Below are 15,850 nucleotides of genomic sequence, written 5' to 3' on the forward strand. Positions count from 1 at the left end.
GCATATTAAAATTATAGGACAAAAAGAGAGGTTGATTACAAAATCCTCAAAGATGAGGGGTTAATTGAAAAATAATGAAGATATAGAGTGTTGTTGAATTTTTCTCTAAAAAAATATAAACTTAATGAGTTCAACCTCAGAATGAGAAAGAGTACTAGAATATAGGATATAAAAACTATTGTTCTATGATAGTTTAAGATTTTATCTCATAATGCTTAATGAAATAGCCACTGCCTATCACATGTCAAACAATAATTCTAGGATTGTGGTCTGCCACTGCTAGTAAGATACAGTTTGACTTGCCGATGAACAAGTTTATCTCTATTACCATTGCAGATTAAAGAAGTTACTGAAACAAGCTTATCAGCGAATCAAGAGAAGTCCAAAATGAAGAAGTTGAGCTGGAGAGTTCAAGGGGATACAGAAAGCATTCCAACTCCAATAAGAGGTGGTCCAGTCAATAATACAACTCTTGTAGTAGAGCTGGGCCCGATGGAGATACGTACTTTCTTGTTAAAATTCTAAGGCAATCTGCTGTAATTTCCTTCTACAAGTTCACCATTACCTTCCCCAGAAGACACGCTGAGATTTTAGTGCTTGATGAGCTTTTATATGTAATTCTTCCAATAAAGTGATCATCGTAAAGAATTCAATTTGTTCTAAATTAATGCCCTCTAGGCAGTAGCAACAATGAGGCTTAATCTCAAGTTATGAGAAGGCAACAATCTTATTAATTTGAGCTTGTTCAGATGGTACCATTTTCTTAACCTTTGATGTTGTTTAAATAATGTGCAGCTTTTATGGGAATTCTTATACTTAATGTAGTGGGACATTTAACATAGCTCAGCTACTCCTCATTAGTCTTCAGAAACTATCTTAATTGTAATTGGCAAAATTGTCCACTCTATCATAGATACAGCTCTCTTTTACTTCTTTTCTTTTTTCTAGATTACATTTTCTTTCCTCTATTTTAATAAGAAAAGGCACAACTCCTGCAGACACTTCATTTTACTCTTTTTTCATCTTTGGGTAATGGTAAACCATTTCATTATAATCATATGTGCAAGTTGAAATGGCGATAAATAATTTTAATAAAGTAATACCAAATCACACTATATTAAAATAAAGCAGTACAGTTGCTTCTGTCCTCTTCTTTGTTAGGCCACCCTTGATCCCCCATGAATGTGATATTAAACTTAAACGTTACAAACTTCGTTCCCTTACCTTCAAATTACACAATCTGTACTTTTGAATCTATTTATTATTGCTCTTCTGAGGTATTCAGCTTCACTTGGGGCCTTATGTCTCCGAAAAAAAAAAACAATAAGAAAAAGAGAAAGGACGAGTACTTTGATTAGTTGAAATTTCAAGAGAAACAAATGAGTAGCAACAAAGCCAATGAGATTGTGCTCTAATAGCCAGGTGCTTATGTTGAATCAGTATTTTCGAGTTTAAATCCTATAACAATTGACAGGATTTATGTGGCTAGTGGTCACTGTTGTTGTTGTCATCAACACTCGATAGGAAAGATCTTTGGTACGATTCTTACAACCTTTGGGTGTCAGGCTACTGTAAAACGTTATCATGGAGAGGTTAGTTCACAAGATTTGGTGGTAGATCCAGAGAATGATGATAGTCTTGAAGTACTACTATTTGAGGCACCTGTGTTTGATGATTACGAGGTGGAAGAAGTGAGGAACAATTCATCAAAGATGGGATAACCAACTTTCGGTGTATATACTGAAGAGCGATGATGAAAGTCTAAATTCCTAATTCAGTGAATCATGATTATACCTAAAGAGGAAGTGAAGCACTTAACACATGAGATTGATGACATATTTAATGGCATTTATCCTACAGTTGCAGATTTGAATTATAGTAAAGTTTCTCCTATCATTGCTGTGAAAAGTTTTGCTGTGAATACTTTTTCTTTGAGTAATAAAAGTAATAAAGTTGTTGCAGATCAACAAGAAGAGATCAATGCCAAGTATTTATAGTGCCAAATGCTCAAATGGGTGAGGAAAGCGGAAGCAAAATCTTTTACTCTCAAACAAATCCAAATGGAATAGTAATAACTTGGGGCAAACCAAATATTAGCAAAACTAATATCAATATCAATGTGAGAACTCCAAATGCAAGATGCTAGTTGTAGAGAACTTCAAATACTCAAGATAATCACAAATATGAATACCAAATCAATGCAAACCATAAAGAGAAAAGAGGGAGAGACACGATTTACGTGGTTCGGCGATGTGCCTACGTCCACGGGCGGAGCAATCTTCAATCTACTATGCAAATCTTCAAATACAAAGAGATTACAACTCTAATCTCTCTCTAAACAATGGTGGCTCTCCCTTACAAGCTTTTCTCTTTTACAAAATGCCCACACCAAACCCTAAAACCTAATATTTCTATTTATAGGGCCAATTCACATTGGGTTTTTCTGTGTTGCGTTCGAATGCGCCAAATATCAAAGCAGCAGAACCAAAGGGGCGTTCGAATGCCCGCTGGGCGCGTTCAAACGTGCCTAGTGCAAATGCTGACTGGCGTTCGAACGCCAAAGCCCTGTTCGAACGCCTGTAGAAACAGCTGCTCTCAGGTCGGCTCGCGTTCGAACGCGGCTAGGTTCATTCGAATGCCTGCATCACAGATTGCTGGCCCGTTCGAACGCGCGACACAAAAAAGCTGATACATGCTAATTTCTTGCTGAAACTGAATTTGAGCTAATTTTTAACAATTCTCCACCTTGGCGACAAATTCACAACTTCACCAAATCACTCTCCACCACTGCAAAGTGACTGCAAATCCCAAAATTGCATTGCCTGCAAATTTGCGTCAAAAGATGTCAAATCCAAACAATTTCTGTAAACAAATCCAAAATAAACTCCAAATGGTCTTCACCGTTACAAAATGAGTGCACCACTCCAAATCCCAAGTGCAAACATATATGATGAGACTTCAAATATGTCAAACAACTGTCTCCACCAATGCAAAGCGAGTGAGTGCACCATGCCAATGCCAAATAGTCAAATATGCAAATACTTGGTCAAGTCCAAGCAATGTTGGACCTTGACCCCAGTCACAACTGCACTGTCGTCATGAACAACCAAAAAGTGCATATGCCATTCTGTCAGTACACCGTGCAAACTTCTGGGTCTTTCTTCTCGGTCTACTAACTGCAATTGATTTTCCTTTCTACAAAATTTCCTGAGTTGAGGTCTCCACCTTATGCAAACTTGAGTCTTCTATGTCCAAATTGGTAGACTTTGGTAGAGCATCAAGGATTCCATTCTCCACCTGCTGTGAAAAGTCTTTGCTTACGCCATTCTACAAATGCTTCTGATTCAAAATAGAAGACTCTCCAAAAGTTACAATTCTCTTGGAGACCTCATTCTTCAAATTTGAGCTTTGTGATTCATGATCATGTCTGCCTATCACAGTCTTGCCCTGCAAAAAATACAAATTCATTTTCCGAAGGCTTTTTATCACAACTCGAATTCCTAATGCAATTTTCAAAATTCTCTTTCATTGTGATTGAGAAGCCTTTGGATTCTAATGTGCTCAATGAGATGAGATTCTTCTTCAAATGAGGGACATATCATACCCTCGTCAACTCTCTCATTGATCCATCATGCAATTGCAAACGAACTGTGTCAATTCCTTCAATTTTACAAGTATTATCATTACCCATAAAAACCATACCATTGCTCAGTTCTTCAAAAGTGCAAAACCAATCTCGATGAGGACACATATGATAAGTGCAACCTAAATCCAAAATCCACTCATCTGTATGACATGGTATAGATGAACTGCTAAGTGCAATATCCAAATCCAAATCATCAAACTCATCTTCAAGATCGGCCACATTTTCCTTTCCCTTCTTCTAATCCTTGTCATTCAAAACCAGACAATTCTTTTTCCAATACCCTTTGTTGCGACAATATGAACATTCATCTCTAGCAGGAATGTCTCTACTGGACGATCCACCCCGCTTGCTAAACTTTCCAGTTTTCAATGTACCACCCACTGTCAATGCTTCAGATAGAGAGTTCGTATGAACCTGCTTATCCATTTTGCGATATTCATCATTGATCAATGCATTTGCAATATCCTCATAACAAATAGATCCTTTTCCATATAGTAAGATAGTAGTCAAATAATCATATACATCGGGCAACGAATTCAATAATACCAAGGCTTTGTCTTCATCCAAAATTTTCACATCCAAATTTTGCAAATCCGCAAGTAACTTATTGAAGGCATTCAAATGGTCGGTCATAGGCATTCCAACCTTGTACTGAAATCGAAAAAACTTCTTCTTCAAATAGAGTCTATTCTCAATGCTCTAAGTCATAAACTTGTCCTCCAATTTCTTCCACAAGCTCTTCGCCGAGGTCTCCTTTATCACAAAGTACTTTTGATCCTTTGCTAGACAAAGCCAAATGGAGCTGCAAGCTTGCCGGTTCATTTTCTCCTAATCCCCCTCGGATATATCTTTAGGCTTCTCCTCCAAGGTGATGTCCAACTCTTGTTGGAACAAGACATCCATCACTTCACATTGCCACATTCCAAAATTATTGGTGCCATCAAATTTCTCTACGTCAAATTTTGCATTTAAAATAAGTTTCCCCAATTTGGATGATCCCGACATATTTGCAAATCAATACTATCCCCAAATTCAAAGCCCTAGGTTTGAGACCTTGAAGCTCTGATACCAATTTGTAGTGCCAAATACTCAAATGGGTGAGGGGAACGGAAGCAAAACCCTTCACCCTCAAACAAATCCAAATGGAATAGCAATAATTTGGGGCAAACCAAATATTAGCAAAACTAATATCAATATCAATGTGAGAACTTCAAATGCAAGATGCTAGTTGTAAAGAACTTCAAATACCCAAGGTAATCACAAACATGAACACCAAATCAATGCAAACCATAAAGAGAAAAGAGGGAGAGACACGATTTATGTGATTCGGCGATGTGCCTACGTCTACGAGCAGAGCAATCTTCAATCCACTATACAAATCTTCAAATACAAAGAGATTACAACTCTAATCTCTCTCTAAACAATGGTGGCTCTCCCCTACAAGCTTTTCTCTCTTGCAAAATGCCCACACCAAACCCTATAACCCAACATTTCTATTTATAGGGCTAGTTCAGATTGGGTTTTTTCGCGTTGCGTTCGAATGCCCTTAGGGGCACGTTCGAACACGCCCAATATCAAAGCAACAAAACCAAAGGGCGTTCGAACGCCCGCTGAGTGCGTTCGAACACGCCTAGTGCAAATGCAGACTCGTGTTCGAACGCCTATAGAAACAGCTGCTCTCGGGTTGGCTCACGTTTGAACACGACTGGGGCTGTTCGAATGCCTGCATCATAGACTGCTCTCTGTTTGAAGCCCGTGTTCAAATGCCCCTAGGGCCCGTTCGAACGCGCGACACAGAAAAGCTGATACATGCTGAATTTTTTGTTGAAACCAAATTTGAGACAATATTTAACAATATTTTCATCAAGTTCGTTAGTGAAATTATTTTGTAATAGCAAATTCATGAATAAAATCATTTTTATTAGAATTGTACAAACTAGAATGATATGTATACTCAAGTCATATATATTATGGAAAATCGGATTGTGTGAAGAAATCAATCTTAGGTGAGAAGAAAGCAAAATCAACCCCTGGAATTTAGACCCTATTTCTATGGGAGGCATTTGAATGTTGGTATAGGACTACCAAAATAAACTAAGTGGTGCCCTGACGGCATTTAAGGGCGTCCAAATGACGTGTAGATCTAAAAAGAAAATTCTAATTTTAAGATTTAGACATGAGTTTTTCTTATGTGAATCTCCTAGAATGAAATAAAGATTTTGTTCACCTTTATTTAAATGACCTCAGAGTCGGGAGTTTTGTCCAATTTTAACATGCCTTTAATATTTCCTTCATTCTCCAACCTCATAATCATTTTATTCCAAAGTCATTAGATCTAACACTCATGAGACTACTAGCTAAATATTTTAAAATTTTCCTACAAATAGATTGATGCAGATCTCATTCATAACAATGGTATTAGAGCCATCATTTCTCATCTCCAATCTTGTGGAAGCTTCTCCAACACCGCTACCACCACCACCAGCCATAGGTATTGACAAACCACCCTTGTGAGCGAGGGTGCTACTTGAATCTATGAAGTTTTGAAGGATTTAACGAAAGAAGCCACAAAATCCGTCATGGAGAACACCGAATGGCTCGACAAGGTGCTACAAACTTTGACAGAGGCCATCCTAACATAGCACCCACCATCGTCGAACTGTTGCCCTCACTGCAAGTATTACCAAACTGTGAGGGAGGTGGAGATGGCCCCCAAATTGTGGCTACAACACCTCATGCAACAATGGCAAAGCCCTTGCTAATGTGTGAAAAAATAATCAAGTTCAAGTAGAAAAAGAAAGCCAGATACAAATATGAAATGTAAACATTGTTAACACAAAGATGACACATTTTTTTGTGAAAAACTCCTCACATAGAGATAAAAAAAAATCATAAACTCACCCAAAGTCAATCAATCTTATTTGTCCAAGCAAATAGAAATAAGAGTTACTTATAATCCTTCCATGCACTCTAATATTGTAGTGTTTAAGGCCTTGTTTCATTTTTGCATAAAGTTTTTGAAGGATGACTGTATGCACGTCTCTTAAATATAAATTGGATACAACTATAAATTTACTCATATTTTATTATTTGATTATAAAACTAATGCGAAGTGGGTTAACTCAAATCATATCAAGGGGACGTTGGACTTGATAGATCGAGTCTAGTTATTTATGTTTATGTGATTTAGTCAGAATAATAGTATGTTAGGATTTTATCGAATTAGATAAATCCATCTCTATACAGTTTTGGAAAACTATTGAGAAGATATTCGTCAGATATCTGAATGTTATCACCTAGAATAGATCGGTGATCTTATAATCTACAACTTTCATATTTAAGGTTTATAAAGATTCGGACTCTTTTGATTTGTTAAATTTGTTTAGGACTCTTTTGATTTATTCTTTATATGTAGAGCATTATGGCTTGTATCTTAGATATCCATGCTTGAACGAATTGAATTGAATGAATTAGCTTTGCCAAAAGACTCTTCTCTCTCAACTCCTCCCTCTTATGCGACATTGTTCTTCATTGCTGAGCACCGTCCTCGACTGGGATTAATGCTATTACCGCCCTTCCCTTACGTTAGATTGTCCCCTCTCATCCTTGAGAGCATGGTCCACTTCTCCCAGTTCATCTAGCTTTATGCTTTATCCTATTATGGCTACCATCTTCCACCTTTCATAACCCTAACGTTAGCCACAACTCCATTATCTACTTTCCACATTTATCTCGCCACACCCTTACCTTTGGTCAATATTTGGATCATATATCTTGATCTACTCATCCAACTGACTTAATTCTAGTTGTGTTGCATCCGACTTCCAAAGGAACAACTTTTTAGAATTTCAAGTCTTTTTGATGGTTAAATCGATCAACATTGATCTTCAAAGTTCCATATTCAAATTTGTCCAAAAATCGATATGAATAGGGTCAAGCTGGTTCGTTAAAAAAATACATTGATTATCTTAAATAAGTTTATATAAGAATTTTATATTTAATTGTTAAACTAAAAATAAGTATGTTAACAATGATAAATATTTGGTTGAAAACTATGCATAACTTTATTGTATTCCTCTATCTGTGAGAAGATTTTGTGCGTAACTTATCACATAACTTACCTTATGCAAACTCAAATACAATATCGTTATCGTGGTAGATATAAATGAAGACAATATCATTTCAACTCCTATGGTACTATTGATGATTAGTAGTTATAGCTTTAGCTTCCAGACATATGATAATATCTCCTCATAATGATAGAAAATATCACTTATATACAGGTGGGACACATTAGCGTTTCGTGATAGGAGAAGCCACCAAAGAAAATCCTAATCTGATCGAGTTTAGGAGGCTAAATATAAGATTAAAGAAGTGTCATCCCTTATCCTTATCGATCTAATGACGGATAAATTCAAGGTTTGTCCAGCAGTAGATAAACTCAAGTGTTGCCTAATTATCGTAATATCTCTCGAGTTTAGGTTTACTATTACATCGGTTCCTTAGATATCCTTGGCACTTCAGTTTTGATCAAAATTTTGATGAGGCGTCACATTCTCTTCCACCTTATGCACAATCATCTCGATTGCATGACGAATTTGAAAGTATGCGATGAGGCTTTTGTATTGTCATAGTAAGTCCATCATTTCTCAACTTACTTCACTGCGTGAAAATCCTTTCCAACACACTAAATATTCAGCGGTCGGTGGGACTTCACAACATTGCATCATGCGAGGGCTGAGGATGGCTTAAATCTCTTTGTTGAGAGTGGATGTCATTGTCACTAGGCCATGTCGCAACACTCCTCGGCTGCAATCTTTTAGGTCTTCATGGTAAGGCTTGAGGAAACCTATATGGAAGACTAGGTGACTTTTGAGATTCGAAGTTAACTCTAATTTGTAGACCACTTTGCCCACTTTATTAACCACCGCAAACGACACTCCATATTTACGAACCAATCTTTTGTGGACCTTGCAGAAGGCCTTGAATTGCTACGCTTAAAGTTTGACAAGAACTTGATCGCCCACTTCGAACTCTAGATGTCTTCCTTTAGCATCGGCCCACTTGTTCATCCTCCATGCAGCTTTCTCTAAGAAGGCCTTGCAAAGTCATTCTTCTCTTTGAGATCAACCACCAATTGAGTGGCATTTGGGTGTGACAAACTTCTCCTATAGCAACGATATGCAGTACAAGCAATTGTTGCCCTATCACGAGCTCAAAAGGGTTGTGATGAGGAGTCTCGCTGCACTGCATATTATAGCAAAATTGAGTCATATCGAGGTGATACACCCAATTTCGCTAGTTGGCACTCACATAATGCCACAAATACTCTCTTTAAGTAGAGTGTTGATATTCTTAGTTTGCTTATTGGTTAGCAGATGAAGACTGATGGAAAACTATAAGTCATTCCTTAGGATTTTTAAGACTTCGATCTAAAATTTGCCCATAAACCTTGGATCTCTATCACTTGATGATTGATTTAGGGATGTCCTGTATTTGGAGAAGCAGTCAACTATCACCATAATTGAGTCTGTCTCCAACTTTAGATAGTGCTGAAGTAAATTCTAAGGAGACACTCTTCCATGGATGATTGGTTAAGCATAAGTAAAGGCTCCAAAAAAGACCCGTTGGTTGCTTGTGATCCACCTTGTCTTGTTGGCAAACAAGACAAGTCCTCAAATAACCTTAGATGTCAACGTGCTCTCGAGGCCAAAAGCTTGCAATAATGGCAACATCCTTTTTTACATGGGATGTCCTACCCAATTGGTGTCATGGTATTCCTTTATGAGGTCCCTCCACAAGTTCCTTTATTTAGGAACGTATATCTACTATCCATGAGTGTAGACAACACTTTTTCCATAGGATCTTTGCTTATGCCAATACAAATGCAATTGAGAAGGCCTCCTTAGAGTTGGCGCATTGCTGCCAGCTCCGCTCTTTTGACTCAAGCCATCTGCAATTTAGTTTTCTTTACCCGGTTTGTCACATGACGAATTTGGCGATGAAATCTTCCCATTGTACTTGCTTTGGGACAACTCCTCTGAGTTTGAAAATAGCTCGTTGCAACATTATTCGTTCACACGATGATCTCTAGTCTTAGCAAATAATGATGCCATGTCCACAAGCAATCCACCATAATGGTTATTTCCTTCTCTTTAACGGTGTAGTGGCGCTTAGCATCATACAATTTTCAACTTTCATAAGCAATGGGTGGCCTTCTTGCACTAGAGCACCACCAATGCCAAAATTTGAGGTGTCGATATGTACCTCAAAGTACTTAGATGTGTCGGGCAATCACAACACCATTTCTTTCGTCACTGTCCTTTTTAGATGAGCAAATGGCTCCGCACATCGTTCGGTCCAGCACCATAGGTGGTTCTTCTTTAGTGAATCTATCAAGGAGCTGCATGGGCTAAGTACCTTTTGATGAACTAGCGATAGTAATTTGCAAGTCCAAGCAAAGATCACAAGTCTGTCGTTGATTTTGGTGTCTCTCACTCAATGATTGCTTGTATCTTTGCCTAGTCCATCCTAAGATAGCTATCGCTAATCCAATGCCCCCAAGAAGTTTTCTTCTTAAGGAAAAGAACATTTCTTTGGCTTCACGTATAGCTGATTCTCTTTCAAGATGTGGAAGATCATTCATTTATGCTCAACGTGTTCCTTGCGTGTGACATTGAGGTAGATGACCATGAAGTGGTCAAGGAAGGGGTGGAAGAGCTTATTCATCAAGGTGCAAAGGGTGGCTTGGGCATTTGTTAGTCCAAAAGGCATAACAAGAAATTTATAAGTGCCATACCAAGTTACGCACGTTGTCTTGGCCCCATTGTCTTTCATGATGCACACCTAGTGGTAGCTTGACCTTAAGTCTAGCTTAGTGAAGAGCTTCGTTGTGGCAAGTTAATCACGCAAGTCCACAATCAATAGTATTGGATACTTATTCTTAATCGTCACCTTGTTAGGAACCTAGTAGTCAATGCATAGTCGTAAGGTTTCATCGCTCTTCTTTTGGAACAAGACAGACATTCCATATGGTGCTTTCAAAGATCGGATGAAGTTGTGTCCAACAGCTCCTTCAACTATCTTATCTTGGCAACTCCTCGAGCTCTGGTGGTGCCATTCGACAAGGCATCTTCACGGGTGGCTTAGCACCGGGCTCCATTTCAATGGCATGGTCCACCTCTCGACTAGGTGGCAAGCCATTAAGCAATTTGGCAGGCATGATGTTGTTGAACTCTTCATGGATGCATGTGATTTTTGTAGGAATAGCAACAACAATAATAGGCTCTTTGCTGTCGATCCTCAGGGTAGCAAGATACATGATTTCGCTTCGCTTTGCCTCTTTGCTTAGCTACATAGCTGAGAATGTCTTTGGATCGGGAGAAGCCTTCGCTGGTCCACATCATCAATGCTTGCAACTGTAATATCAGTATGTCCCTTCCATGTGCCAAGGCTTGTTTCGACACTTCTAGCTATTCCTAGGATTGAGTGAGCAATAGAATTGATGACCCTCATGCAGCAGCCATCTCTTTCCAGCTTAAGGCTAAGTCATTTAGCCTCTACGTTCGGCATAAAGTTATGGATTGCACCGGTATCAATTGTTGCACCGAGCCACTAGCTCTTTGTGTGCCCATGGCTACAACCCATTGAGGAAGTGGAATAGACAATCTTCTTCCATCATGTTCAAAATTAATAGCACCAAACAGGTGAACTTTTTAGCATAATATTTGAGGGTGTCGTTATGCTTCAATATCCGTAACTCTTTTTGAGCCAAAAACTCAACATTTTTTGGGAAGAATTGTAGCTTGATCTCACGCTTCAACCAAGTGTCAATATGATATGGACCCTTCTAAATCTCTACAACCCGTTGACGCCACCATAACATAGCGTTGTTGGTAAAGTTCATAGTTGTTGTTTGGACCTTCTCGTCTTCATCCTCAAATTAGGTAATGCTCTATGTTCCATAGGAAGTTCTCAACTTCCTTGACATCTTGTACACAACTGAAATAATGAGGTTTGGCATCTTGCAGCATAAGCAAGTCCCTTACGGGGGCACCTCCGTGTGTGATCACCTTTTGGAGGATAGCGACCTTGGTTTTGAGATCATCGATCAACTCAATGTTAGCCCTTATCTCTCTCTAGGTCTTGCTCAGCAATTCTTTTATTATTTTGTCAAGCAAACTTCGCTGCAAACTCAAAAAATTGAGATTTGAAAGCGTCCATCGCAGTTTAGATACTTTCCTCAATAGCTCTTGTGTTATCTTTGAAGCCAATGTTGAGATTCTCTAATAGCTCTAGTCGATCGTCAAAGCACCTAAAGAAGCTTCAAGTGAGGAAAAAGACTTTATTAACTTAGAAAAGATAAGCTTCCTCCGTGAAGTTCTCATTTTTATTTCATTCACTAAAATTTTAGATAGATCACAAGCAAACAAAAAAGGACAATTAAGCAAACACTAAGAAACATCGCAAGCCTACAATATCCAAAGAAGGAGATATGGTATTGATTCATCTACGCGGAAAAAGGATTTTCAGCTAAAAGATGTGGTAAGTTAATGCCTAGAGATGATGGTCAGCTCAAAGTTTTACAACGTGTAGATAAAAAATGCTTACAAGATAAAGCTTCCAGATGATTATAAAGTTTCTGCAACTTTTATTGCCACACATTGATCTCTATATAATGAAGAAATTATAGGAGACAACTCAGGAATGAGTTATTTTCAACCGGGGGAGCATGGCGAGGGAGGGTAGCCTGTTCGAACAAGGAACACAGTTCACCAATGATACATTTTGTCGATCTGAGTACAATAGAAATATGTTCACCAACATTTAGCCTCCGACGATTGAGTTGAATGCTGATAAAATGCTACAAGCTCTGTAACTATTTAATTCTTCGCTGTTTTCATATAGAAACAATCATTTTCCTTACCTATTTAAGAAGATGCTCAATTTTGCAATCCGGCATCAATTGGATTATTTTTCTTTTGGCAACAATAAATTAGTGCTGAATTCCAGTTTAAGTGCCTTCTTGCCTTCTTGCCTATTCCAACGCTCTGAGTCATTTGATAGCTCGAACTAAATGCAATATTCTAATTTAATGCCATCTCCTTGAATGGTATTAATATTAATCTAACCCAAGGTGTATAATATAAATAGTGAATATATAGAATATAAGATGTTAAATATAAATTTTTGTAATTCATTTTATTGTTCTTGAATTCATTTGGGCATTATAAAATTAGCAAACTGGCCATTTGGCCTTCTAAAGTTTAATCATTAATTTATGGCATGAATCATCTTGTTATCTGAGTTTTATATGAAGCAATGTCTCTCATCGCAATTGCTTATAATTCATATGAAGGTTTTGATGCTTGACTTGATTTACTTAAAACGCAACTGGAGAAAGATGTGGACATGGGCTGATTCTGTAAAGTGGTTGGTGGTCGACAAGGCAAAACTCGTGTGCAAATTTGTATATAGAAATATATTAAATTAACAAATATATTTATAAATATATATGTAAGAGAGATCTAAATTATAAATAAATATTTCTTGTGCATTTCAACTTTTGTTATAATGTACACCTTGACTTTTGATATAAATAGATGACATATTTTGGTAATATTTAACGATTTTGAGAGAGTTTGTTAATTTGATACGCATATGATTTGACATATATATATATATATATATATATATATATATATATATATATATATATATATATATATATTATACTAAAATACCGACTATTTCCTAGAATAACATTGTTTGAAAAATATTCTAGGATGCTACTACCTAGACTATTGGTTGTATAAAGAAAGTTAGTTGAAAAGCACCTTAGAAGACCATATCTCTACCAAACCCTTTTGACTATGTTAGGTTTGAATCTAAGTCCACAATGTAACTAGTTGATCCAATTTTTTAGCAAGGATTAAGATACCTTGAAGTAGCACTAAGTAAGCCCGCAAACGAGCTTATATATATTTTTTAAATAATAATGTAAGGTTATTATTATTATTTTATTTTTTTTATAAGCCCATGTATAAAGCTATATTATTTTTTTAAGAAGTTTTTAGTATTGCAAACTTTATTAAAAAAAATAAAGTAAGTTTTTGCAGGCTTAACTGCTTATATAATAATTCTATAAGTTATTAATGACTTAGTAAATTTTAAATTTTTTTTAAAAAAAATTGAAGAAGTATGAGAGATGATTTAATATAGGGGTGTAATTATTAGGAAAATATGATTATGTGTCATTTAAATAGTACTAAAATACTATTATTACGTATGTAAGATATAAATGTAAGTCAACCATTTTGGACCTGTATTAAACTTATAAGTAAATAATGTTAAATAATAGAATTTTAAATTTTCCACGGATGTTCTTTCTTTCTGGTGTTATTTATTTTGTCGGCAAAGATGAAAGAGAAGTTCTTTTATAATAAGGAAAGAGAGGATGAAGAGAAAATAGAGAATATTGACAAGACATACACATAATAGATATAAATCATTTCAAAGATAAATGTAGAATCTATCTGAATTCAAATTAAAATTTTATTTTATGTTTTCTCTTTATCCAGGAGTAAAATTGGTTAGAAATAAAATGATGTTTGGTTACTAAACGTGGCTAGAGTTTCTTAACCAAGTTTAAAGACATTTAACATTAACTTTTCATAGAGGTGATCATCGGGTAGGCAAGGCCGATTTTAGGCCAGACCTATCAGGCCAATTATGGTGGCCACTATGTTTACCAGCCTACTCATGAGTGGATCGGGCTGATCTAGAATAGTCTAGCCCGTTACTACCTACCAGCCCTGCAGGCTGGCCAGCCGATATTAATAGGTTTGGGTCCTTCTTGCAACATCTTGTTGTATAACTTCTATTACCATTATCTAAAATGATACATAATCCAAGTTCAACTCATCCCTAACCCACTAACAACAAGAACAATTAAGAAGAAAGTTAAAACAAAGACATCAAGAAGAGCTAGGACCTTGTAATGGACTTCAACTATGAGCGACGTCGACCTAGTGCTTGTCCTAGGCATGAGTGCTTCCTTTGCAACGTCTGGCCCACCCTTTAGAGTTCAGCTATGGAACAATCAAGCCGTTGAGATCCCCACCATCATCATCGTAGCGTAATGTGACAGCGGCAGCATTACAATCATCACCATCATAGCATAATGCAGCGATGGCAGCAAGTGGCAGCAGCATTGCTGCCTTCATCCTTCTTCACGTTCTTGCCTTTGGAAAATCTCGTTCTTTGCTTCATAAGAGTGTTGTGGAATAGGGTAACAAGGAAATATTAGAGGAGGAATCAGAAAAAGAAAGAACAAAATGAAGGAGATGAAGTTGAAGAGATTACTCTGGAAGCAACTTGGAGTCATTGTCATAGATAGGAAGCGAGCTCTTAAGAGAAGGGCGAGAGTCCTTCCCCCCTCCTCTTCTATGGATTTCTCTAATGAGTCAGTTGATCTGCCGAGAGAGTCTTAGGTTTTTGTGCTGGGTTTTTAGGCTGAGCCATTGGGCAAGCTTGAGGGCATAGCCAAGTGGGCAAAAGGCTAGCTCGTTCTACCTATTGGCAACTTGGGTGCAGGCAGGGCCGGGTCAAGCACAAACTGAGTCTTGTCCGGGCTTAGTGCAATCCAAATTGAGCTAGGCCAAGCTAGATCGAGTCGAGCATGGATAGGTTGGGCCATATGATCACCTTTAATATTCCCTCTAGAGTTCAATCTACTATCATCAATCAAGTCTTGTGCACAATATTTCTTCCGATTATCTTATCATTCTAGAAAGTTATGCCCTTCCATACACCAAAACAATTTTTTTAGTCATATCAAACTCACTCATTTGAGATTGTTTGTCAACTTTGTCCACCCTTGTCCTAACTCATTACTCTTCTTCAAATTTAATCTACCTTGCACACTAATCTCGACTTCCCAGCCTAATATTTGGACTCCACCAATCACACCATACTATGATTATTGAATTACCATGACTCCATTAAGATCCGCGTACCCACTAGAAGCACCATCAAATTGGCTTCACCAAACCCTAAAATTTAGGAATAATGAATGAAGATATTCATAATCTTGAAATTACATATTTTATTGTGTGATAAATCTAATGAAGATTACCCATAAGATGGAAAATTGTTTATTATGGTTGCACAATTGATTCTTATTTATAATCACCAGACTGGCAA

The 15,850-nt window shown here is 37.2% G+C and overlaps 1 protein-coding gene across 1 annotated transcript in view; it reads left to right on the forward strand.

Moving 5' to 3' along the window:
- Nucleotides 1-807, forward strand: part of LOC140761486 (alpha-mannosidase) — a 41,621-nt gene extending 40,814 nt beyond the window's left edge. Inside the window, exon 29 of the mRNA XM_073098838.1 lies at nt 337-807. Coding sequence (XP_072954939.1) covers nt 337-525 — 189 coding nt within the window. The 3' untranslated portion in view covers nt 526-807. The remainder of the gene's footprint in view (nt 1-336) is intronic.
- Nucleotides 808-15,850: the final 15,043 nt, after the last annotated feature.

The sequence above is a fragment of the Typha angustifolia genome, chromosome 6 (genome assembly GCF_048772165.1).
Source record: "Typha angustifolia cultivar Huaian chromosome 6, ASM4877216v1, whole genome shotgun sequence".
In the NCBI taxonomy this organism is placed as follows: Eukaryota; Viridiplantae; Streptophyta; class Magnoliopsida; order Poales; family Typhaceae; genus Typha; species Typha angustifolia.